The 25879-nt window shown below is 53.2% G+C and overlaps 8 protein-coding genes across 8 annotated transcripts; 3 read left to right on the top strand and 5 right to left on the bottom strand.

Moving 5' to 3' along the window:
• Positions 1–871: 871 nt before the first annotated feature.
• On the bottom strand, positions 872–2670 carry N0V89_006090 (uncharacterized protein; the record flags this gene model as incomplete). The annotated part of the gene is made up of 4 exons (XM_056214862.1): positions 872–1208; positions 1263–2104; positions 2157–2492; positions 2545–2670. 4 exons carry the CDS (start codon positions 2668–2670, stop codon positions 872–874), a joined length of 1641 nt encoding a protein of 546 aa, XP_056072129.1.
• A 1628-nt stretch (positions 2671–4298) lies between these two features.
• Positions 4299–5687, bottom strand: N0V89_006091 (uncharacterized protein; the record flags this gene model as incomplete). Its single annotated transcript, XM_056214863.1, has 2 exons — positions 4299–5000; positions 5055–5687. The coding sequence occupies 2 exons, from the start codon at positions 5685–5687 to the stop codon at positions 4299–4301; spliced, it is 1335 nt and encodes a 444-aa protein (XP_056072130.1).
• Positions 5688–6339: 652 nt separating this feature from the next.
• Positions 6340–8721, bottom strand: ERB1 (Ribosome biogenesis protein erb1; the record flags this gene model as incomplete). The annotated part of the gene is made up of 1 exon (XM_056214864.1): positions 6340–8721. The coding sequence occupies one exon, from the start codon at positions 8719–8721 to the stop codon at positions 6340–6342; it is 2382 nt and encodes a 793-aa protein (XP_056072131.1).
• Positions 8722–9011: 290 nt separating this feature from the next.
• PRP5 (pre-mRNA processing RNA-helicase) lies at positions 9012–12458 on the top strand (the record flags this gene model as incomplete). Its single annotated transcript, XM_056214865.1, has 1 exon — positions 9012–12458. The coding sequence occupies one exon, from the start codon at positions 9012–9014 to the stop codon at positions 12456–12458; it is 3447 nt and encodes a 1148-aa protein (XP_056072132.1).
• Positions 12459–16774: 4316 nt separating this feature from the next.
• Positions 16775–18303, bottom strand: N0V89_006094 (uncharacterized protein; the record flags this gene model as incomplete). Its single annotated transcript, XM_056214866.1, has 4 exons — positions 16775–16831; positions 16885–18065; positions 18117–18212; positions 18261–18303. The coding sequence occupies 4 exons, from the start codon at positions 18301–18303 to the stop codon at positions 16775–16777; spliced, it is 1377 nt and encodes a 458-aa protein (XP_056072133.1).
• Positions 18304–18946: 643 nt separating this feature from the next.
• On the bottom strand, positions 18947–19953 carry N0V89_006095 (uncharacterized protein; the record flags this gene model as incomplete). Its single annotated transcript, XM_056214867.1, has 2 exons — positions 18947–19827; positions 19881–19953. The coding sequence occupies 2 exons, from the start codon at positions 19951–19953 to the stop codon at positions 18947–18949; spliced, it is 954 nt and encodes a 317-aa protein (XP_056072134.1).
• An 815-nt stretch (positions 19954–20768) lies between these two features.
• Positions 20769–21666, top strand: N0V89_006096 (uncharacterized protein; the record flags this gene model as incomplete). Its single annotated transcript, XM_056214868.1, has 2 exons — positions 20769–20792; positions 20842–21666. The coding sequence occupies 2 exons, from the start codon at positions 20769–20771 to the stop codon at positions 21664–21666; spliced, it is 849 nt and encodes a 282-aa protein (XP_056072135.1).
• A 545-nt stretch (positions 21667–22211) lies between these two features.
• HIR1 (HIR complex subunit) lies at positions 22212–25580 on the top strand (the record flags this gene model as incomplete). Its single annotated transcript, XM_056214869.1, has 5 exons — positions 22212–22248; positions 22333–22407; positions 22496–22711; positions 22767–25424; positions 25477–25580. 5 exons carry the CDS (start codon positions 22212–22214, stop codon positions 25578–25580), a joined length of 3090 nt encoding a protein of 1029 aa, XP_056072136.1.
• Between the last annotated feature and the right edge of the window lie 299 nt (positions 25581–25879).

The raw sequence follows: 25879 nt of genomic DNA on the forward strand, positions 1-25879 counted from the left end.
ATCCTGACCTTGCGCCAACGCTCTCATCACTGTTCGTGCACCCATCTTACACCATATACTTCTCGATTGAAACCAACTCCCGCCTACTCAACTCACTAACCCCCATCCCAGCGGCATACCCTCCAACCCCTCCCACCGAAACCCCGTCCCCTATTCCTCCCCGCAATCAAACACTCCGACTCTACCTACGAAATGGACTCCTGGGCCATCGCCCCCACACTGGAACGCCTCCACCCGACCCCATCTCTTCATCTAGATAATCCGGTAATCATCAAAGTCCGGGACCTAGTGACCTCTCTTTCTAACCCCATCCGCCCCTTCGTCATCCCAAAGGTGCCTGCTATTCTGAACCCCCGGAGCGCGAAGTACTTTCTCGAGACTAGGGAGGTGAGGTTTGGGAAGCCTCTTGCTCGGGTTCTGGCTGAAGATGCGACGGAGAAATGCTGGGAGGAAGCAGGTGTGTCTGCGGAAGAGCTAATTAGGTTACTAAGGCAGGATGCTAGTGGGCCGTTCTTTCTGGGGAGGGAAGTGAGTTACGCTGATTTCATGTTTGTTGCTTATTTGAAGTTCTTGGAAATAGTCGATGGCGAAGTGTTCGAGAGGCTTGTGGGGCTGGATGAGGGGTTCAAGAGGGTGTATGAGGCGTGCAGGGAGTGGTTGGAGAGAGGTGATTGATTAGAGCGTACGTATGATAGGTACGTACTAACATGCTATGTGTCCCAAAGCCGGCGAGGCATCCTTCCCTGCGTTTATCCCTCTTCATATGCTAATGCGTCTATCCCCCAATGCAATGCTAATCTTATAGAAGAAACCCGCCGTGATACATCTTATTTTCGCTATCAGCTTCCTCCTTCTTCCTCAAATAGAACAATCACAATTTGAGCGGACTCTTCTTCCGCAGCTGCGTTCCGTACTTGAATATCAACGCGGGAACAGGAATCATTCCCACAGCCACGAAACCTAGGAGACTGTTTCCCCATCCCAATCCCAGACTGCGATACATACTCGGACCCGCAAGCGGCAACACGGCGCCGAATAGCATACGCACGCAGGTCATAGCTGCCATAGCGGAAGCAGCGTACTGTGGGTACGAATCGACCATGTATGTCTGGATTGGCATGAAGACACCCATGGAGCCAAAGCCGAAGGGTATTAGGCCGATGATTGGAACAATCCAATGAACTTTGTAATACGCGCACCATCCATACCTGTAAAGTGGTGTTAGCCGTGCCTGTAAGTACTGGAGGGTCGGAGTATCTTACCAGAAGAACGAGATGGGGATGAAGAAACCAAACATAAGACAAGGCGCCAGACGATACTCCGGCTCGTAGACACCGTGCTTTTTGGTGAGTTTGATGATGGTGGCATCTGACGTCCGTGCCACGAAGATGAGTCCTACGAAAAAGCCAACGCCGAGGCCAAGGTAGGCGAGACCGCAGAGTTGCGGAGACCAGCCATAAGTTGTGATGTAAACTTCTGTGATCGTCGTGAATAGTAGGTATAGCAGTCCAAAAATGAATGCCACGTAAATACTGAGGAAGAAGACGATGGGCGACCTGGTAAGCATCTTGAGCGGGCGAATGATACCCTGCTTAAGCACAGTCGCAGGCGAGCGTGCCGCAGCATCTTTCTGATATGTCATGACGTTCTGCAGCTCAGGACGATTCATCTCCTTCCTCAGTTTTGCCGTCTTCCAGTCCAGTATGACCACATGGTTCGTTTCGCGGTACAAGATGAACAGGCCACTAGCAATGCAACAGCTTGCGATGAATACGACCCAGAAAACCCAGCGCCAGCCAGCTTGTTGTGCGATGAAGCCACCCAAGATTGGACCTAGCACAGGTCCGAACAAGATACCGGTGGAGTAAACGGCCATCGCTTTGCCGCGCTGTTCGGCAGGAAAGAGATCCGCAATGACACCGGAGCCAACAGTCAGACAAGCTGATCCGCCTACGCCACCGAGAAATCGCATTACAATGAGTGCGCTGAGGTTGGGTGCTAGCGCACATCCGAGGTCGAATGCACAAAAGATGACGTTTGCTCCGTTCAGAACGATACGACGACCGTATATTTCGGACAAAGGACCCAGCAGCAGAGGGCCAACCTATAGATGTATTAGTTTGTGGTGCAACGAAGGAACGTGCAGACCGGCTTACCGCGAAACCCAGTACGAAGACGCTCACTGCGAAAGCCCCCAGAATTTGTGACGTATTGTGGAAGTCCGCATTCATGAAGCTGACAGCCGGAGCAAAAATTGACGATGTCAACGGGCACAAGAATGTGATCGCCGATATAAGTGTCATGATAAACCACTTCCTATTCTCTGGGAAATTACGAGGATTTAAAGGATCATCCTGGAAGTCCCATCCGACCAGGTTGTTCTCCAAGTCCATCAATGGGAAGACTTCTGGCGCTAGGTGATGCTTTCGCGTGCTCTTACGGGAAAGATGTTTCTCTAGCTCGCTGCCTATGTCATCTTGATCTTTAAGTTTCTACGTTGTGGTCAGCGTAAAGACGCATGATTGTTTAGCAGATCGGCCATACTTCAGGTTCATCCTTCTGTACTTCTTCTTCTGGTATCATGGCCTTCTCGACATCTCTCTCCGCGGTGTTCTGCTCGTACTCCGAACTTTCTCTTGAAGGTGCCGCTGTCTCTCCGGCGAGCGACATGCTGTTCCGACAGCCTCAACCGTGCTTGCAGGTAGACGATCTCTATGTGGGCATTCACTAATGTTGCAGAATCCTTATGGGTGTGATGGGTATCCTGATGTAGAATGGTCAACGAATAAGGATATGTGTGTGTGTCTCTTGTAGTCGAAGAGGAACTCGAAAAGACGTTGTTGAAACGTGAACGGACGAAGTTGGCACGGGACGTGATTTACGGCTAGGGGATGCATCTCAATTATACCAAGTTATAACTGGACTTTAGGGGGATTAAATCCGCGTAAGCCAACCCCAACCAAGTAAAGGGCCCGAGTCAAGGTCGGCCGCACGCGGTCGTAGCGGTAGCGAGGTGAATGCGGGGTCATAGCGCCCTCGAGGTTGCTCTATCAAGGCAGCGCCGACCACAGGGGTTGCAGCTTTGCGTTCCGGCAAGGCTCCGCGGAGCTTCTAACAGGCGCGAAGAGCGACAGATGCGATCGCATGTTATGACCAAGTGGGTCGCTTAGAAATCTTTTGCAGCCTGTGGATTTGAGCCTGAGTCTGAGAAAGGAAAACGGGGTCGGATGAAGTGAGTGCTCCAGCCCTAAACTCGGCCTCGCGAAGTCTGGAAGGCCGACGGCAGGGATGCGCACACATCAAAGCCTACGGCTCTACGCGATGGACCCGTGCCGTCAAGACAACTAGTGTGCACAAAAAGATGACCAGGACGACAAGGAGAGGAAAAAGACGTTCGGAAGCACTGAGGTTAAGAAGGCGTGACGACCATGGCAACGCGCAAAACACTCTGGCCTCATCGACCAGTTCAGACACCATATCTATCTCTTTGATATGCATCTCCTGCCTACTCACATACCTCTTGATGGTCGCAGCCCTACATCGACGCCCAATGCAGCGGCATGACTCCGTTTCGCACGCAGTATCCACCCGCAGCTATGCGGTCCTCCTACCACCGACGGTTAACGCCGACTCTGAGTTGTAATGCATCCCATTATGATCCTCAGGTGGGATCCAGTAATCCTTGGCGCCTGCCTGCGGAGATGGGAGCTCGGATCCGAGATTGCGCCATGCACATTCGTACATGAGGGTTTGCGTGTGTGGTCGAGAGAAGCATCTGACACCGGCAACCAAGCGTCAGCAGCCGTGAAACCATGCCACGTGCCAGCCGAGAGACGCGTGGACAATAGCTTAAAGAGCCATGTTAAATACTGAACATGTACGAAGCGTTGTTGCAAAGGTGAGCAAAGGGGAGAAGATGCGAACATGTATGAATTGGTAAGTGGGCCCGGCTCTCCGCCTGCCGTACAGGGGAAAGCACCCGTGCTGCAGCAACGAGAAGTATGCTTGACTGGGAGTGCAGTATGTCGGGAATGATTGATGAAACTCGCAGATTCAAACGCTTTATTGCACTTTTGATGCGCTTTTCCTACGAACTAGTGGAGCGCCTACTTATCTCGAACCATAAGCCATAAAATTCCCAAGCACGACAGCGCGTACTACCCAGCGCGCATGGCCTCCGAGGAGCGAAAAGTCGCGAAGCAAAAACCCTCCAACGCCTTACGGTCAGATTACCTCCCCTCGCCAGTGGAAATCATAAAATGTACCCCGAAACATGTCCTACCCAAGTTTACAGTCGTCTATCCGGTTAGAAGATCCTTGACGCTCATACCACGTCCACCACCCTGGCCACCGTTACTGCCCTGCCAGCTTCTTCGATCCGTATTCAGCATCAGCAGGGCCTCAGTAGCTTCGTGGTCTTCACGATCTGCCTGTGGCCCTAATGCGGGAGAGGTGAGCGCAAAACCACCACCGGCAGGGCCAGAGAGCGAGTTCTTGCTCGATGGAGCCGTGGGGAAGGGATTTTGAAATTGCGCCTGCGAAGGAGTTTGCCCTCCAAATGCCGGCGATGCTTGGATCAAGGGAGACGTAGCTGTAGAGCGAATTGAAGAAGACAATGAGTAATGGTGAGGGTCAGAGGGTTGCAGGGCAGGTGACATGGTCGCGGAGTAGTTCTGGACGTCGCCTGGGTGCATTGCAGGCGAGGTCGTGGTGGAATAGACGCTGCGGTCGGAGGGATAAATGGCAGGCGAGGCATTCGTAAAATGGTAGCTAGCTGTCCGTTGGGCATGGACAGTGTGCTTTGGTGAGACGGCATCAGACATTTCCTCGTCCTCGTCTTCTTCTTCCTCGTCGTCCTCGTCCACTGCGTCTGCTGCAACGGCAAGAGGGGGTGGTTCCCGTAGTGGGGATGTGGGCGTTGGGGAGGCTCGCCTTGGACGATGAGCAGCCTTCAGGTCATCCACGCACTGCTGGAGATAGCGCATATACTCAATGCTAGCCTGCGCATGATGTTAGCAAGCCGAGTTGTTATGTCCTGCACCATGGAATCGTACCTGCAAGATGGCGAGCTTGTGCATCTCCTGGCCCGCGCATGCGGGTATCATGTCTTTCAGCACGCCAAACTCCTCGTTCATCTTGGACCGCCGTCGACGCTCGATCAAGCTGTGCGCCGTCTTGCGAGCGATCTTCCTCCCTGCCGCAGTCGTGTTTCCAGACTGCTTCTTCTTCCCGCCAGCACTGCCCGCAGCGCCAGCAGCGGGTGCCGACTTGGCTGCTGACGTCGGCGATGCTGCTGTCTTGGGCTGCTCTTGCGATTCCTTCGGCTTCATCTGGATGATCTTGCGCGAGCGAGTCGGCGGTGGAGGCAGTGAGTAGTCATCTTTGGTGATTACGCTCTGGCTCGAACTCGGGCGTTTGCGCGATGCGGGAGCCGTCTTGGAAGTGGCCGAAGGAGAGGCGGGAGATAAGGGCCGGTAGGAAGAATCAGAGGCACTCGAGGCGGAAGAAGAGCTCTCGGTGGTGCTGCCGTGGGTGCTGCCTATGGCGGCAGGCGGCAGGGAGAATTGGGTCGTGTCCAAGTGGCCTACATGCGCACTGGTCTTGCCCGTGATGTCAGTCGAGGGTGCGGGCGTGGGAGGAAAGCTGGGTCGCGGCATGATGGGTCGCTGGCCTGCTGGGGCACTCATCGGGGAGGCAGAAGGCCGTCGGGTTGCAGAGGGTGTCGCAGCTCGAGCGCGAGGGCACAAGCAGGAGCGCAGAGTGAAGGGCGGCGAGCAAGAGGCATTGGAAACATTGCGGCGGGCAGCATCGACGGTGTCGCGTGCTGTGAATGGCATGCGGTTGCATCGCCGACTGGGGCCAATCAGGGAAGCTGTGGGGGGCACGAGGCAGCGCTCAACAACGCCTTCGAGCAGACTCTCCCACGCCAGCCACTCAGCCCGAGACCGTCTTGCTCGTGCTCACACAAACCAGAGCTGCCCCTCCTGCTCGGTCAACTCAACATTGGGTCCATCACATTCCGATAGGTGCGCCTCGCCCGAGCACGTGTCCCTATCCGCCTCCTCAGAGCTGCTGGCGAGACGCAGCCTTTTCATGCGAACCTACCCTCGCATGTGACATAAGACATCGTGCGCGGGATGCGCGCGCCTTGTCCCCAGGTCCAGTGGCGAGACCTTCGACATGCCTCGAAAAGGTTGCCGTATCTGGCCATATCTTCACTTGGCGTGGTGTTGAGCACGACCTGTGTCAGGCTGCCGAGAAGCGAGGCGGGCCATGAGTTGGAGCTGTATTTCTCTTCCGAAGCGCCTTTCTATATAACACTGAACGCAATGCTGGTATCTAATTCCACAGCCGGCATGTACCATCGGCCCCTGCGCTTACACACCATGGCTCCCTTGGGTGCCAGTCCACGTCCATCACCCCCAACCTGCTCTTGACCTTGTGCCCTTTCAGCACTTTGAGCGGCACGATGGTGGCGTTCTCCATCAAATCGCCAACCACCTTGCCGTGGAATATCTGCAGACTACCGTCGTCGCTTGCATCTGCAAAAAGCGGCAGCCCGCCTTGATGGAATCGCACCGCGCGGATCGCCTCCTGGTGGAAGCGAAGCGTCTTGTAGGGCTTCGTCGACAGATCGAGGTCGTGCCACAGTAATCGCTTGTCGTAAGTACCGACAATGATGTTGTCTCCGCCGGGGTGTACGTCGATTGACGATATCCACTTCGCGCCTGGTTGCAAGATCTTGACGAGCTCTTGCTTGGCGAGGTCGTAGCTTCGGATAGTGTTGCGAGTGGCCACGAAGAAGATTGCTTTGGATGGGTGAAATTGTGCCGTCTGAGCAATGCCCTTGAGCCGCCGGAACGGTAATTGTGTGAGATGCTTGGACAAGGTGTGGATAGCAACTGCCGAACTCTGGCCTCGAGGTGACACCGTTGCGAAATAGTCACCCTTTCTGTGCCAATTGATGATCTTGACCATCGAACGGACTGTGGCCTGTACCAGCACGCCCTTGGACTCAAATTTACCTCCAGGTCGAGCCCATTTGCCAGGAGGTTCCTTCGTCACACCATTCGTAGTGGTAGATGGCTTCGATGCTGCATAACCCCAGCCCGCGTCCAATATGTCGCGACTTGCTTGCTCCACATCGGGCGACAGAATGGAATAGGGCACGATCAGGTAGACACTCTCTCCTGCTGCCGCCGCCAAAATTGATGCATCTTTGGTTGGCCTCCACTTGACCGCGTCTACAGCGTCCTCGTCCGACAATTTGACATTCCACACTTGACGACCAGTAAGCAGCTCCCAAATGCGCACATAGCCATCGTCGCCACCGCTGGCGACGAAAATACCTTGGGGGTCGAAGGAAACACTCCGAACGCGGCCTTCCTGGCCTCTAAAAATAGCTGCGCACGTTGTGGGAAACGGTTTGAGGTCCTCTGGGTTAGGAAGTTTGGGAAGGAGCGACTCTGGATCGATGTTGAGCTTATTTCGCCGTACTCGCGGGGCCAGGTACAGATCAAGGCTGCGCTCAAACCTTTCCTTCACGAAACGTTCGTAGCCTGGCACCTTCCTCAAAGCTTCGTAATTCTTGGGAAGATAATCTTTCTCCCGATCTTCCTCGTCAGCCGCCAGCCAAGCAGCTTCCTCGTTCTTATCGGGAAGGTACTCCCGAGGAGGGTGGTAGCTTGCATCGTAGCCAGGTGGTGGCAATTTAGGTGCAGCGAGGTGCATGGAATTCTCGGGACGCGGCTTCTCATCGGCCCAAACATCATAATACACCCGCTCCTCTTCCTCTTCCTCCTCGGACGGGGGCTTGTAAGGTTGGATTCGGCCTTCTCTGATTGCTTTCACAATCTTCATGACCCGTTTGGCTTCATGCTTGGAAGGCACAAAACGCCGCTTTGGCTCCGGTGCAGCGCTTAGTGGCATGACTTCCAGCTTGCCGGAGAAGTAGTGCACCATTTCTGGGTAGGGGTCGTAGCCATCTTCAACCACTTCATTTCTGGTGAGCCTCTTCAAGACGTCCAGTTCCTCTTCCGAAAGGTTTAGCGGCTTCCCGGTGGCGGGGTCTGTCAACCCAGTCCATCCCTTTGGTATGTCGATTTGATCTAGCAGAGCATCTAACGCCTCGCCCTTTGCAGGGCGCTGAATTTTCTTGCCATTGATGTCGTAACCGATATGCGGATACTCGTCGTAGTATGTGAGCGGGATATTGCCTATCGTATTGGTCGTCTCCGGGGCATCTGAGTCGTCTGATTCGTAAACGGGGTCGATTTCTCTGTACAAATAGCGTGGGTTGCCATTTGCGTCGGTCGTAACGGTGTAGTTGCGTTGAAGGCTTTCGTCGTCCTGCTCATCCAGCTCACCATCCGCTAGCGGGCGAGAGTCGCGATCGAGGGCATGGTCAACACCACTGAGCCGCACAGTTGCATCTCTTGTGGTTAGTTTGCGCATCTGTTCGCGGATATCCCCTTCTCCGTCTTTGGGGTCAGTGTCGGAGAAGGCAGCACCGTCCTCCTCGTCCTCCTCGTCTTCATCGGACAAGCCTTCTATGACACTGCTGGTGTCGCTCTCTGCATCTTCTTCATGATCAGCATCGGACTCGCCTTCGCTGTGCGACAAGATGCCATCCAGCAGGCCATCGGCCAGCTCTTCCTCTGAGTTACTGGCGGCAGGCACATCGCGAGTAACAGCCTTCCTTTTGCGTGGATTCGGTGCCATTGTGGCGTGCAGGGTCGAAATGCAAGTTGCGCTTCGGCTGCTGTCTGGTAAAGTGCACGTTCGAAAGTTTTTGTTATCGATAAGCTTGAGAGACGACCGACGCACGGGGCATGGCGCTAGCGGTTCGTTCCTGCCTTGACCTTGAACAGCACGTTAACTACTTCTCTCCTCTGCCTGAACATAACAACGCGCAACAACAACGGCCGTCAAGAAAACCCGCCGCCGCTATTGTTGCCGCACACCACAGCCGCCGCGGGCACAGAACTCACAGTATTACTCCGAGAGCCGCCATGGCTTCCCGGCACGCTGATCGATCAAGGTACGACGAACGAGGCGGAGGTCGCCAGCCCGCACCCCGCCGCGATCGTGACGACAGACGCGACAATCGAGACCGCGACGACCGCCGCTACTACGACGACGAGCGCAGCCGCAACGAACGCCGCCGGGATCGTGACCGCGACCGCGATACCTACCGTCGCAGCCGCTCGCCTCGCCGCGATAGGGAGAGAGACCGGTCACGAGATAGGCACCACGGCTCCAGCTATCGCAGCAGCCGAGAGGATAGGCGCTACGGTCACGATGATCGCTGGGATAGGCACGATCCCCGGGCCGACCGTCGACGTGACGATGACCGCGCTCGCCATTCCAAGTCGGCCACCCCCGGCGCGGACGCGAGGCCCAGCTCCAGAGCCAGCGACAACAGGCAAGACAAGAACAAACGTGCTGACGAGAAGCCGAAGCTAGATGAGGAAGCGAAGAGAGCTGCCACGCTCGCTCGTCTTGAGGCATGGAAGAAGAAGAAGCAGCAGGCGGACAAGACTGACAGTCCCGCTGCGGGTTCATCGCCAGCTCCTGCCACGCCTGCCACACCGACAGCTACTTCGGCGCCCGTAGCGAGCGATGCAGAGGCCGCCCCCTCAAAGGCTGCAGCTCCGGCTCCCTCGAAGCTTGGTGTAGAGAAGAAAGCCAAGCAGACCAAGGTGAAGGAGCCTTTCAAGCTCGCCGAGACCGCTGCCCCGGCGCCGTTTGCTAAGATCAACGGTGCCACTAGCAACGGTGCTGGAGTTCCCAGTATGTGTGACATCCCTGCATCTTCACATCGGCTAACGAAAACAGGTCGAGGCGGACTGTCAACCAAACCAAACGGTAACATCGGCTCCTTCGGGAACAAAGCTAAATCTGGTGAAGAAGCAAACAAGCCCGCGAAGAAGGCGTTACTGGACGATGAAGAGAACACGGGCAAGCGTTCCCTTCAAGCACTACCCGACTTTACCCCACTTGATCAAGATGTACCCGATGCACCCGATGCCGAGGAAGACGATGTTATGGATGATATGGACAGCCCCGAGGGAGACAACGCAGCGGAAATCCAAGCTCAACTGGAGAAACGCCGCGCGGAGATAGCGAACGAAGATGCGCAGATGAAAGAAGTCACCGAAGAGTCCGCTGAAAAGATGGACGTTGACGAAGTCGCAGGCGCTCAAGAAGACGACATCGATCCCCTCGAAGCCTTCATGGCAGGCTTGACTGATACGCAGCCAAGCAGGGGTCGACCACAAGGCCAGACCATGTTTGATGACGACCACGAACCAGACTTGACTGCCGTCGAAGGTGAGGATCTCCTGGCACTCGCTGCTACCAAGAAAAGGAAGAAGGAGGTTCCTATTACCGACCATTCAAAAGTTGAGTATGAACCTTTCCGTAAGAATTTCTACACCGAACCTACGGAGATCGCAAACATGACCGAAGAGGAAGTACGCAATCTTCGTTTTGAACTTGACGGCATCATCGTAAAAGGTACTAACGTGCCCCGCCCTGTCACTAAATGGGCTCAGATGGGTCTTCTGCAGCAGACGATGGACGTATTCGCTAAGCTGCGTTTCACCAAGCCTACGCCTATTCAAGCACAGGCTATTCCTATGGCTGAGTCTGGCCTGGACTTCATCGGAGTAGCGAAGACTGGGTCTGGAAAGACCCTTGCTTTCGGAATTCCCATGATTCGCCACATTCTGGATCAGCAGCCACTCAAGCCCTCAGATGGTCCAATTGCACTGGTTCTTGCCCCCACTCGAGAACTGTCCGACCAGATCGGAAAAGAGTTGAGACCCTTTCTCAAGGCATCGAATCTGCATATTGCCTGCGCCTATGGAGGTTCGCCCATTTCGGAGCAAATTGCGATGATTAAGCGTGGTGGCATCCATGTTCTGTGCGCAACTCCTGGTCGCCTTATTGACCTTCTTCAGAGTAACTCAGGGCGTGTTCTCAACCTGAGGCGCGTTACATATCTCATTCTAGACGAGGCTGACCGCATGTTTGATATGGGCTTCGAACCACAGGTCATGAAAGTCATGGCCAACATCCGGCCCGATCGGCAGACCATTCTCTTTTCCGCTACTATGCCTAAGAACATCAACGCTCTGGCGAAGAAAGGACTTACGAATCCTGCTGAAGTGACGATCGGAGGCCGTAGCGTCGTTACCAAGGATGTCCACCAAGTAGTGATAACGGTACCACCTGGGCAAGACCCAAAGATGAAAGAGCTCCTCCGACAATTGGGTCTCTTGTTCTCCAAGGATGAAAATGCACAGATACTTGTGTTTGTGGAGCGACAAGAGACTGCCGAGGATCTTCTACACAAGCTTATGAAAGCGAAGTATGTCGGCGTAAACACGATTCACGGCGCCAAGGATCAAACGGATCGTAGTGAGGCCATTAACGACTTCAAACAGGGAGTTTTGCCCATTCTAATCGCTACCTCCGTGGCTGCCCGCGGGCTAGATGTTCCTAACCTTGCTATGGTGTTCAACTACGATTGCCCGACGCACTTGGAAGACTACGTGCATCGCTGCGGACGCACTGGTCGTGCGGGCAACAAAGGTACAGCCATCACGCTAGTTCAAATTCCGGGTGAAGAGCGCTTTGCCATGCATGTCGCTAGGGCTTTGAGGGATAGTCAGCAGGACGTCCCCGAGGATCTTGCTAATATCTCGAAAGACTTCAAAGCTAAGATCAAAGCTGGTGAGGAGAAGTGGTTCGATCCTGGGTTTGGCGGCAAGGGTCTTGACAAACTTGATGCGGCACGCGCCATGGAGAAGAGACGAGAGAAACGAGCGCATCATATTGAAGGCGAGGAGGTCAGTGATGATGAACCGGAGTTGCCCGCTCTCAAGAAGCTGCCTGAGGTGGTGTCTGCAGCAAATGCAGGCAAAGAGACCGAACCTGCAGCAGATGAACCGGCATGGAAGCGACTCCTTACCAGCAAGATTGTGGTCAGTAAGACAGAGCGTCCTGCAGCAACTGGCCCAACGAAGCCCATGTCTGCTAAGGAGAGGGCTTTGGCAGCTGCCAGCAAGGTTGATGGTCGCCTGAGCAAGAAGGGTATGATTCATCACGGCCAGCCCATTGACAACAAAGGCCCAGATGCCGGTGCTTTCCATTCAACGATTGAAATCAACGATTTCCCACAGAAGGCACGCTGGGCTGTCACCAACCGCACCAATGTTGTAAAGATCTTGGATACGACGGGTGTTTCCATTACCACCAAGGGCAACTTCTACGCGCCAGGTAAAGAACCTGGTGAGAATGAGCTACCGAAGCTCTATATCCTTGTCGAGGGTGATAACGAAAATGTGGTCACTGACGCTATGATGGAGATTACTCGACTTCTCAAGGAGGCGACCATGTCTGCCGAGGACACTGCTGTTCGTGGACCAACCGGACGCTACAGTGTCGTCTAGATTGCTCCTTGAGCCTACTTCGTTACGAGGTACGTATGTTCCACCTGGTGTGGGTCCGTTGGTGGTTTTCTTCCCTTTGCCGTGGCATTGCTTTTTATGGAGCGGTTTTGTTTGGTTGCATAGGCATGGACGGAGTTGGGCCTTGAGCCAGGAAAGGTTTTTGGAGACGGACATTTGATTTGGTCTGTTGCATGGTATTCTTCACACCGTGAAGCTTCTTGTTCTTTTACAGGTAAGTACATACTCATGCTCCCGCTCCTGATTCTCTAATCATCATCATTTTGTTGCAGGTTTCTCGATGGAAAAGCATGATGCCTCGTCTCGAGGCTTATTTCAGGAAGGATTTTCAACCGGTCGTGTCGTTCACCATCTCGAGCTCCGTCAGTCGCGGGCCTTTGATAGGTGAGGCGACGTCTAAGGTAATTCTGTGTGTAAGTTCTGGCTGAAGCCGAGAGTAATATTACATGTTCAAGAGTCAACGTATGTGCGCAGCGAGCCGTTGCATAGACAGTGTGGCCGTTCAATTACGTTCTAACCTGCAAGCTCAGACAAATTTGAGTTCTGGACCACGATGAGTTCGCGAGAATGTCTCCATAGACGGTGCATAGAGGCGACGAAGCGAAAAGTGAATCCTGTTGAGCATCTTCTCCATCATCATCCTATCATTTTGAGCTTTCTCCCCGTCCTTAGCCTGCGGCGGTATGTCCTCAGGCCTGCACTTCCCTACATCAGCAAATTCTCCAACAGCCCGAGTAGACTTGACGACCCTCACACGCCCAAGTCGACGTGTGTTCCATAGGTTCCGGGGTTCCATTGAATGATTTTCAAGAATAAGGCTTCTTTCAAGATTCGATGCGCTCACCGTGACATTCTAAGGATGAACCTGGACAATCTCGTTGCGAGTGCATTATGGCAGCGTAAGACCTGTTCTACAGAGAGGATAGCAATCGCTGGAACAATCACACAGTAGTTGCGGGAACCGCTACCATCCACTTGGTCCAGCCTAAAACAATGCTAGCCCAGCAGATCGGCCTCCTGGTGCTAAATTGAGAACTCGCAGGCGAGCCTCCGGGAATTGGAGGTTAACGGATGACGCGCCGGGTGGAGGGGTCGGCCTCGGCTGCACGGCTTCTAACGTGCATACACGAGGCTGTAATGGCAAAACAAAGAACAGGGTCTTTGCCTAGTCGTGCCCGCTAACTAACAAGGCTGTACAAATCACGGTTTAGCAGCGTGGTCCTGGACGCTAGACTATCGGTTCGTGTTGACGTGGGGCAGCGGCTTGCCGTTATTTCGGAACGTGCGGGGAGCCCGAAACTCTGGGTTTGTTTACGGGAGTGGAGTGGGCGACGTTCACCTTTGTTGTCACACAAATGATTGTTGTAACACAAAGGAGAAATGCCACGCGAATCTTGTGTGACGCTCGGAATGAGCTGCAGGAACAGCCAGCTAAAGGTGGTACGGTCGGCACCGAACCTTGGGACGAAGACGACTGGAGTCTCCTCCCGCATATCGAAGCGTTGCGCATAAGCGCAGGGCAGAGATTATTGGAATTGGGGGGCCTGGGCTCGTACCTTAGCGTCGTATCTGCCTGACGCAGTCTGTCGGTAGTCTCGAAGATTTACTCAAGGTCCGGGTTTGATGACCGGGTGACAGCAGATCACTGCATGTAGGCGTCTGGTGGCTGACAATGTTCACGTACGACATGCTTATATGCTTCTTGTGGCGTACGGAAAATCAGGATGCGACCACTTGAATACTTGATTAATGCGTTTTGGATAGCTGATGGCACATTCATCCGGATGCTGAAAATTAGACTAAGATATGCGTGTATATATGAATTAGAAAAATGCTTCTGTTGTTGCTAGCAGGTGGTATAGAACGGAAATCCGGATATGCTACAATGTCTCCACCTCAAGATAATCATATCGAAATTAATCCCACTTGTTCCAGTAGTGTCCGCCTTGCGCCCTGCAAGCTTTCAATGACGCGGATGGCGTTACGACGATCATCTTCGTATACGTAGCGCTCATGGTCCTGGTCTTCGTCGTAGTTGTGCGTACAAACGAGAGCCGCGTCTTTGTTGGCGTTGGCAGTGTCGTAACGGGCGTGTATCGTCCAGAATAGACCGTCAACGGTGGCAACGTGATCGTAGCAGTAGTTGATACAGCTGTAGACTCAGTGGTGGTAATTGGACTGCCAGTGATAGTGATCGTGGCGTTCACTGGTATTGTGGCGTTGACAGTTATTGTTGGGAGGTCCGGAGCGCGCTTATCGAAATGGGCCGCCACTTTAGCTTTTTGGTCGCGGCGAGCCTTAGCCGCCTCGATACGAGCACGGGCGTATGCAACGGACACGGCTCGATCAGACTTGTGCATGTTTCTGTAACTCGGAGATCCGGTGGGAGTCTCGAGTGCGGCAGGGTGGACCAGAGTGGGCGAGTACCAGCAAGGTTTGTCCTGCTTGTGCATCCATGGTGCAGGAGTCATGCAGGTTGCGGTGCTTGTCTCCGTTGTGATGCTCAGGTGTTTCGTCCATGCTCGGCGTGTACGTGTGATTGTCTTGGTGCTAGTCGTGAACACTGCTGGGGGAGTGATGGACTGGGTCTTCTTTGCGGTCGCTGATGGAAGCGTAACAATATTGGTGTTATTGATTGTTGATGTAAGACCCAACGTAGAGGTCGTCATCAAGGTGACTACAGGCGCAGAAGTAACACTGAATGTTACCGTCGGGGTGTATGTTGTTGTAGCCTGAGTTCCAACAGTGAGGTAGATGTCTATCCTTTCATGAGCGCCCTATGCATTTCACGTGAGACGGTAGACTTACCTCTTTGCCATGCAAATGGCTCTCCGTCGTCGTTGTTTCCGATTACCAAGATCATGTTGTGACCAGATATCATCTCATTCTTCGTGAAAGGGCATGTCGATAGCATTGGAGTGTTGTCAGGTGTGGTCTGCACCTCTGAGCAAAGGAACTCATCACCGCCCGGGTCAACGAATAAGACTTCTGCAGGATCCGGCCCACTGTTGCAACCTGAAAAGGTTGAAACGCAGGTAAAAGATTCATTCGAATTCTTGTTGATGAAGTAACTGCCCTCATCGACATAATCAACTCCGTAAGAATAACACACACTGTTAGGGTCGGCGACTGATAGTGAAAGGAAAGCCGTCGCAGCGATCAGACGAAGTGAGCGAGCGCACGCCATGATCAACAATGAAAGCAATGAGAATGGAGGTGAAAGGTCGCTACCGAATCGGGGCCGCTGAGGGCTTTTGTACACAGCACCTCGAAGGAGCTGAGTACAGCCTGCTTCAGTTGTTTTGCACTACAGTCAAGCCAACACATACGGCTATTGATTAGGCTCACTAGATGCATGGGGCCGTCAGCAGTTCCTGCGCTGTAGAGCGGGTAAGAGTATGGGCACCAAAGCTTTTTGGCGTCGAGATCGTCATCGTGTCTGTTAGCTCTGACCTCGATACTGAAGTGGAGTCGCCGTGGTCCGACAAACTGTAGTGCTGTCATCGACTAGCATGGCTGCGGATAAGTATTGAAGTTATGCGCTTCACCGACCAATCACATCTGCGGGATCGCCACCCGGCAGCAACTCACCAATTTTGGAACTCTCTCGTTTCTGCTCCTATCTGGGAAGCATCGTCCATTTTCATTCTAGTTGCACATAATCTTCACGTGCGCCTGAATTGAACTGCATCCTTTAGTACTAGGTACGGCGATCGGATGTCGGCAGTCCTAGCCTCCATCGCTCGTACAGTCCCTGGCTGTGGAGGCGTAAGTATACCATTGCTTTTGGCTTCCCACCTCTACTCCGTTCCATCACTGCTTTCAAGTATCCGATATATCCTGGCGTACCTCTTACCCATGAATACAGATTTATATACTGCCTTACTAGGCTTGTTTTGTCTTTTTTTTTTTTGGATGAGCTTGAACTGATTAGGTCAACACCATCTCATTTAGCATAACAGCATCCGTGGTCTCCATCCTAGTCAATCGACGTAACGAGTCTTACGGTGAAGAAACGGAGAGATCCGTATCGCTTCGTTACAGCTTGATGCTCAATTCCTGCCAAACTTTAACAGACGGCTTTTATCATGACTCACCTAAGCTCATCTTCCGTACAGGAAATTGGACATCACTTTTCTAGGTGACAGCAGTAGATGTGCGATGTTGAATCCTCGTATTTTCGCGTTCCAGGGATAATTTGGATACGCGTTGCATGACTGTTGAAGTCAAAAGCACAGTACTAAACCAAAGAAGAATCATGACCTGACCAGTCCAGTGCCCCCGGTACGTCACCATTTTCAGTAATCGTCGCCTCGAGAGATGATCTCCTTACAATTGGGACGTAGTAGAACAGTCTGCCGTCAAAAGTTAAAATGGTCTTGGACTCTAGTTTGTGGAGAATACTCACATGCTCAAACTGGGCTACGTACGAGCCGGGAATGTCGACTAACGGTGCGTACGACTCGACCACACCGTGCTGCACGAGCGATCTCATACCAAGGTGGTAGTTTTTGGCTCCAATGCGTTCGAGATAGCGCTTAGCAAAGACTATGGACCCGAAGTTCGCATCAATCGTCTTCAGCAATGATCTGGCAGATGCATGATGAAGGCCCGCGGTGCTCACGTTCGCGTTCCGTCCATAACCATAAACGCCGACATCGTCCATCATCCGACCTTTGCCTGTGGTGCCAAATGTTTCGATGGCGAAGATATCGCCTTCTTCCATACGCTGATTCGTCTTGGTCTTGTAGAAAGGGACCTGCTTATCACCGTGAATCTTGTAGCGTAGGATGTTATGACCGGTAATGCTGCGAACGGCCTTCACGGGAATAGTCTTTCCCTTGAGTTCGACTTCGTAGCTCTCCATCACTTCTTGCATGACCTCACTCAGATGGTCCATGCGGGCATCGACACCGGCTTCTTTCAGTCCAGTATTGGTGGTCGCCTTCACCGCCGCGAGTAAGGGATCGTAGACGGAATTGAAAGCCAAGGTGAAGGCGCTATCGACAATCCTTCCGCTAACATGCACACCAAAGTCCACACTGAGAACGTCGTCATGTTGCAAGACAACTTCCTTGTTGCCAGTATTGGGTGTCCAATGTGCAGCAACGTGGTTCAGGCAAAGTCCTGTGGGGAAACCCATGCCAGCCTTAAGAGCATCGCCCGTCTCAAGGCCTTGGTGGCCGACAAGGGCTCTCACACCGTCTTCGATCTCTTGTGCAAGCTCGGTCATGGTTATGCCTGGCTTTGCGATGGTCTGGACGTGCTTTCGGACTTGGCGATGCACCTCGGCAGCCTTACGATAGTCGCTCAGGAATTCGTCATCCATATCGTCCAACACGGCTTGGTGACGGACCTCTTCGGCGGTGGTACGCTGAAGATTCTCATCGACGATATTCTCCACAATTTCACCTGCAGGGTATTGCAGGTTCGGGAAGAGATTGGACAAGGCAACTCGGGGAGGAACCGTTTGGTGCACAGGCAGTTTGCTTTTGTTCTTCTTGCTCCGCTTCCTTTTTTTCTTCTGAATTCCTTTGGCATCATTCACTTCCCCATTAGCTCCGCATTTGGCATCGTCGTCGTCTCCATCTGTCACGAACATCAGATTAACGTACCATACCTTTGTTGGGTCTTACTCACCTTCTTCCTCCCCTTCGAGTGTACCTTGAAGGAGGCCGCGTGCTGCAGCTGGCGTTTGAGGGTTGGTGGAGGCAATTGCAGCGTGTGCAGGGGAATCTGCTCACGTGTTAGACTCGACTAGGATGCGGATATATACGAGTGTACCATTAGGTCCCTGGTGATGACCGTCGGGTGTCTTGGAGCCCATATTCGCATTCGCGCTGCGGTCATGTAGTGTCTAGTTAAAGCGACGTGGAAATGGTGAGCGAGCTGTGCGACTGCGAGTTTGATACAAGGCTCATCCGAGTGCCGCTCTCGGCGTACGGCGTTTGGCAGAAGCGGGGCTGCCTGTCAGCCACCAAACATCGCTTAGAGAAACTGCAGCGAAAACACCTTCCTCGCACGTGTTGAAGCATCTTGAATTGAGCCGCGTAATCGAATTCATCAGCTGTCACCCTAATGATACTCGCGCTAGTGATACAGTTACTCTAGCTCGTCTTCTGTTGCTACTGATGGTGATGAGAACCCACGAACGAGAATCGCGGGCCTAGTATCTCGCCGTCGGATTTCGATGATACCTACAAACTAAATACCTATGGTACCATGTCTCGACTCGAGGCATACTACCTAATACTAGGGGTTCCTCGTTTCGCTCGCTGACTTTCGAAGAAGAAAGCTTCCAAGAGCGTCCAAAACTTCTGGTCTAGGCTATCCCTCGGATGATGAGACGAGGCACACTACATAAGCGTTCGCATCTTCAAAGAACGTCCCATTATATTTGTGTCAAGCATCTATTCCGTAAACGAGGGTATAAGGGCAACAGTTAAGAGACAAAGCCGAAATATCAGGAATCATTCAAAGGCTGCAAGCTCCTTCTCCGTCCAGTCATATAATCTCTTCGCCAAAGCACTGTCCTTGCCATAGCTTGTTGGTGGAACTGTCAAGTTTCCAATCGGCTCGTAGTATGCTCCATTTGTAAGGTTCTCCTTCGGTGTAGTCGCTGCCCAAGTCTGGTTATATGGACCTTCCTCGAACGACAGACTCCTTCCACCTGACGCCAAACTCGCTAGTCTGGCCATGGCCACGATCTGGCGGTTCATGAAGCTCGTACCCGTCGTCATGTCTGTTTTGATGAATCCTGGATGTACCGCGACAGACTTAATGCTCGGATATCTCTTCGCCAGCTCCGCAGCGTACAACAGATTGGCCAGCTTGCTCTGGCCATATCGTGTGAATTTTCTGAATTGGTATACTGGACCGAGGGATGCTTGCTCCGTCTTTAGCGTGCTGAATTCAATGCCACCACTTGGCGTATTTGAGTGTGCGGTCGATGATAGATTGACGATGCGCACGTCTGAATCAGGCTGACGTGCAGTCTCGAGCAAGTTGGGCAAAAGAAGCTTCATGAGGAGTGCATGACCGAGGTGGTTGGTTGCAAACTGTATCTCATAACCATCCTTGCTAAGACCAGGCGGTACGGCCATGATACCAGCGTTGCACATCAGGACATCGAGGCGAGTTGACTGTGCAAGAAATCGTTTGGCTGCTTGCTGCACGGAGGCGAGGCTTGAGAGGTCGCATTCGACGAATACGAGTTCAGTAGAGGTGGATGTCTTCTCCAATTTGGCGATCAATTCGTCGGCCTTTGATTTATTTCGCCCGCTGAAGAAGATCTTGGCTGGGTTTTTGGCTGCGAGCAACGAGATAGCTCCGGCTCCAAGCCCCGTTGTACCTGAAGACAAGGTCAGTGAAAACTACTTTGGTATAGTCTACGGCCATACATACCTCCAGTGACAAAATAAACCCGTCCAGAGAGATCTGGTATGGACGTTTCGGGATGGAATGAGGCACTCGACATGATGGTAACTGAGCGCAACGGAATGATGAGGTTTGTCTGTAGGCGAGAATGTTGTTCTGAGTTTCGAAATGGATCTGTCCATCTGGAGTGAACTCATCGTGATCTTATATAAGGTAGATTATTGTGACGTCCGATGTGTCCAGCTTCGTAGATGCACCGATGTGTACGGACGTAGTCGCGGTCGGGATCGATTCAACCCGCCTCTGAGGTCGCCGTATAATGCGAGATTTGAGATTTTCCCAAAGTGGATAGGCGGCACGCAGCGGTAGCACACTGCAGATACGTGATTGGATGCATACGTGTCTTCGATTATACTGTTGGACCAGCTAACTTGATGCGCCCATACGCCTCGCATAGTTCGCATCCGCCTATTTGGTGGCGGCCGTTACGTCGAAGACCCTCAACTCACGACTACGTCATGCCTGATTTGATGCAGCGCGGCTCGCACAATACGAGGATAAACCAGCTCTTGTAGCTACTAAAAGATGGTCACAAGTTTCGCATAGATATTGAAGCTGTTATAAGGCGGTCAATCGATATCCTAGGCTGCTTGGACTACCATGAGTCTACTGGGTAAAGATCTTTTAGTCGAGTGAGCCAACATATGATACAGCCAGATGTGACTCCGTGCATATTGTAGTAGTAGAGATGGATGTTCATTGTGTGGTCTACATTATCATGAGGTGAATTCACTACGATCTTGCGCGAACGATTGTTGGGAGCTATCACGGCACGTGCTCGCGCGCAACTTGCGGGGTTACATAATCTCCGATTCACTCTCGCAAACCGCGCAAGTCTCCAACAACACTACAATCATGTCGGAGTACTGGAAGTCGATAGTAAGTCCTAATGTCCTATCTCTATCTTCCATATACTAAATTAGCGCAGCCAAAATACTGGTGCAAGTTTTGCAAAGACTACGTCAAAGACACCAAATTCGAACGCCAACAACACGAGGCAACCGGCCGCCACCAGTCTAACATCCAGCGCTCTCTCAAGGGACTCCACCGCGAACAAGCCGCCCAAGAGCGCCAGAAGCAACGCGCCAAAGATGAAGTCGCGCGATTGAACGGGCTTGTCCCTTCAGCCTCGTCCGCTTCCGCCGATGCGCCAGCAAAGCCGACGTTCGCGAAAACAGAGGATAAGAAAGCGACGCTGCAGGACCGAAAGAAACAATGGGAACAGCTCGCTGCGATGGGCATTGCGGTGCCGGATGAGGCGAGGGGTGGGATGGCACTCAAGGGCGAGTGGTCGGTGGTCAAAGAGGAAGTTGTTGGTGAGGTAGGAGAGGATGGAGAATTTAAGGCGCTGAACAAGGGCGTGAGAAAGAGAAAGGTGGATGAGGAGGAGGCGGAGAGAGAGCTGGCGGGTGAAACCATCACACGCAAGAAAGGGTGGGGACAGACGTATAAGAGCTTGCCTGGAAAGGGTGGAGGCGACGATGATGATATCGAGGCGTTGTTTAAGAGGCGGAAACCGGACATCAAGGATGAAGACACGGAGTTGAAAAAGGAGGTCAAGGGGGAAGACGTGGTGAAGGGAGAGGCTCAGCTGCAACCACTGGCGGATATTCCAACTGTAGAGGAGGCTGCTGCAAAACAGAAAGAGGAGAGGGGTGATGATGCCGCCGCTGCGGCCTTGGTGAAAGAAGAAGAGGGTTCCGGGGCTACCCCGGCAGTGGTATTCAAGAAGCGGAAGAAGATCGCGAAGTGAACCCTTCTGGAAATTGAAGAGCTGCTTTCCATCCCACTCTACGCACGGCCCGAGTGCGCATCGCATACTCGATCTCGGCAAGACTCACAATGCGACCAAAGATGCCAATTTGACTGCGAGGAAACGATGGGCCAATGCTGCTCTCGTTCGAGTCGATTGCACCATGGCACAGCGCAAGGTCGTCTACAGGCATCCCGTCGACCATCATTCGAACATTTTAACAAGGCTATACATTCACACAAAGAAAACAGCCTCACATGTAGTCTATCTACCTATCCAAATAAGATAATGTCTAAACCAACCGTGCATGTGCTCCACCTTGCTTCTTTGCGCCTGGCTCCAACAACTCGCGCTAGGGTGCGGATCAGCATACCCTGGTTCAGCCTTGCAGTCGCTCGCCAAGCTGCTGCCCGTCGCGTCCAACGCTCTCCGCGACTTAACGAATGACACGCTCCCGGCATACGCATCCTCACGCTCGATATAAACCGCCTTTGCACATGGCCGCGTCGTAGCATGCACTCGCTTTCTGACTCGACGACGCGACCATGCATCTCGTGAAGCCACAGTGGTTAACCCACCCAGGTACGGTCACCTCTCCCGCATTCAGAGCTTCAGCAGTTCGAGCCATGGAGGACACGCAACGCTGACTTTTCTTTCTACACTCAGGCGATCTCAAAGACTTCGAAGTATACAGCTGCCATGTGTCGCCAGATGGATCGCGCCTGGTGACGGCCGCCGGAGGTTCGTTCTCCCACACCGTGCAGTCGCTCTTGCGGACCTCGCCCGCCGTGCGCCGCCTTGCACTTCTTGACTAACAAGGTGCCTGCAGACGGCTACGTGCGCATATGGTCCACCGAAGCAATCCTGAACTCGCACGATCCGAACTACACGAAGCCCAAGCAATTGGCCGCCGTAAATCATCATTCGGGCACCATTCACACGGTGCGCTTCTCGCCGAACGGAAAGTACCTCGCGTCCGGTGCAGACGACAAGATTGTCTGTGTATACGCGCTCGACCCAAATGCGCCGGCGCATGTTGCATTTGGTGGGTTAAGGAGCTACAAGCTGGGCCTTGGTCGGCAGCTGACGCGCAGGTCTAGGTTCGAACGAAGTGCCGCCCGTAGAGAACTGGAGAGTGTTCCGCCGCCTAGTAGGCCACGACAACGATGTGCAGGATCTTGGCTGGGCGCAGGACTCCTCGATTCTGGTGTCGGTGGGGTTGGATTCCAAGGTTGTGGTCTGGTCTGGCCATACATTTGAGAAGCTGAAAACGCTATCAAACGTGCATAGCAGCCATGTTAAGGGCATCACTTTTGACCCCGCGAACAAATACTTTGCGACCGCCAGCGACGACCGCACCATCAAGGTCTTTCGGTTCAACTCCCCCGGGCCCAATGCTACCGCGCAAGATCAGGTTAACAACTACACGCTCGAAAAGAGCATAACTGCACCGTTCCAGACTTCGCCCCTTACGACATACTTCCGCCGCTGCTCATGGTCGCCGGATGGAGCGCATATAGCGGCTGCGAATGCGACCAATGGCCCCGTTAGCACAGTAGCAATAGTAGCGCGTGGTTCATGGGACAGCGATACTAGTTTAGTCGGCCACGAAGGACCAGTGGAGGTTTGCGCGTTTTCCCCCAGGATTTTCCACCGGGAACCACCTAATCCCGATCCGAATGGCCATCAACCTCATAGCGTCACACTTGTTGCGTGTGCGGGCCAGGACAAGTGTCTCAGTATCTGGAACACAAGTTATGCGCGGCCATTCATGCTCACACAAGAGCTGGCTATGAAATCGATATCAGACCTAGCATGGGCCCCGAATGGGGAGACACTGTTTGTGACGAGCTTGGATGGCAGCATTCTTACGCTGGTATTTGAGCCTGGAGAGCTTGGATATCCGGCCTCGTTATCAGAGAATGAGAAATCACTGTCTAAATATGGCTCCGGTAGGCGAGCGGGAATCATCGAAAACACCGATGCGTTACTCCTAGAAGAAAACAGCAAGAACAATGAACTACAGGGCGTCCAGGGTAGAATGGGCGCTCTCATGGGCGACGGCGGCGCAGTTCAACCTCCCATCACCAATGGCAACAGTGCATTGCCAAGCGCCCCTTCACTTACAAACGGCTCGTCAACAGCGCAACCCGCACTACCCGCCGAACCACCTGTCGATGAACGTGTAGAGAAACTCAAACAGCGCGTTACAATAAAGAACGGCAAGAAGCGCATAGCTCCCATGCTAGTATCGTCTTCATCTGGGGTTGGACCATCTTCCCTTCCACAGACGCAGCTCATCTCGGCGAACACTACAGCTGGTGGTAGCAACAGCAACCCGCACAGCATTCTCGATCTCTCCAAACCATATGACGGCTATGCCAAAGGCGGTCTTACCGCCATGCTCACCGGAAACAAAAGGAAGTTTGCAGAGATCGAGGGTGACGAGGATCACCAGGTAGAAAAGCGCCTTGCAAATTCAGCCAAACCTGGTGGGGCGGCGATTGTACTGAACAGCGAGAATGGGCTCGTACCACCTGGAGCGAACAATGCTGTCAGACCAAACGACGCAGGTCCCTCACAGGTTCTGCGTCCCGCAATCGTCAACCCAGCGCTCACCGTCAGCCAAGTGCGCATGGCTGTCCCAAAACTAAGAAGCATCATTGTTCGGACGGCGGATGGCAGCGAGCCGCCACAGCCAAACGGCGCCAAAGCTGATACTGATACAGTGATACTAGAGGCCAGGAACGCTACAGCGCCTTCAAGAACAGGACGCGCGCAAGACCACGATCCAGCCAGGATCACCTGCTCCAAGGAAGGAAAAATGCTCTGGCAAGATTTCCTACCCAAACCCGTACTCCTCGTAACAGGCAACACGAATTTTTTCGCCGCCGCATGTGAGGATGGATCCGTTTACGCCTGGTCTCCTGCGGGACGAAGGACACTGAATGCTTTGATACTCGAAGCACAGCCTGTCATCATGGACTGTCGCGGATGGTGGTTGCTAGCAATAAGCGCAGTCGGTATGTGTTATGTCTGGAACCTGAAGAATATGTCTGCACCTCACCCACCCATCTCTCTAGCGCCTATACTAGACGTTGCAGCACATGCTCAGGGACCTCACTTGACAAGGTCACCCGGCATCGTCTTTGCGCGCCTCAACTCTGAAGGCCGTGTCATCGTTGCTATGTCCAACGGCGACGGGTACGCATATTCACCAACAATGTACGTCTGGCAACGCATATCCGAGCCTTGGTGGGCAGTTGGCAGTCAGTACTGGAACACCACCGATTCGTCCGTTGGCAACGTCACCTCGAAGTCCGATAGCAGCGCAGCTGGCATAGAAAAGCACGACCAAGTCTCCATCGAGAACATCTCGGCTGGCATCATCCCCATGCTTGAACGTAACACTACGAATCAATTCCTTCTGACCGGCCGCGCATTCTACCTTCAGAGACTGATTAAGGTGCTCATTTCGGCGGAGGGCTACGAAAGCTTCGAATCATGTACCTCTGTTGCACACCTTGAGAATCGTGTCGCTGCTGCGAGAGCGCTTGGCGCCAAGTCTGAGTTCAAGATATACTTTTCGATGTACGTTAAGCGCATTGGAGCTGAAGGCTTAAGGGGCAAAATAGAGGAGCTGTTACGTGATCTATCACGAGGCTTGATCGAAGAAGACGAGGACGATGCCGCCTGCGATCAAGATATTGCCGGCTGGAAGAGGGAGGAGCTACTGAAACAAGCAGTGGTCATACTTGGTAAGTCGACACATAGCATCCTTTTGCGTGTCGATCTGCTTATACTCAATAGGAAAATACCGCGAACTTCAAGGGATCACCGTACCATATGCGAAGCTGGTCGGTATCGTGGGCCCAGCTGCAGAAAGTGGCGATCAGCAAATGGGTGATGTGTAGGAGCAGGATACCCCTGGAATAGGATCGACGCGCATCGCGAACATACGGAGTCCTGAGGCGGAACGGCGTTTTCGAAGAGTGACTCGGCGTTCAAACGGTGTGCATGGGTTGGCTAGCTTGTATTACTAGATTTCGGGTTTCAGCTACCAATTTCGCGTTGCATTGGTTGCGGCCAGCGATATATGCTTGGCGAGCTGCACTGCATCGTCGACTTCGGCGAGTGTGGTGTGGGAAATACACAACGCAGCAGATGCACTCTGCGGTATGGTGGGTGAAGTGCGACGGTCAAATAGCGTCCA

The sequence above is a fragment of the Didymosphaeria variabile genome, assembly GCF_027946475.1.
Source record: "Didymosphaeria variabile strain IMI 356815 chromosome Unknown scaffold_4, whole genome shotgun sequence".
NCBI lineage: Eukaryota > Fungi > Ascomycota > Dothideomycetes > Pleosporales > Didymosphaeriaceae > Didymosphaeria > Didymosphaeria variabile.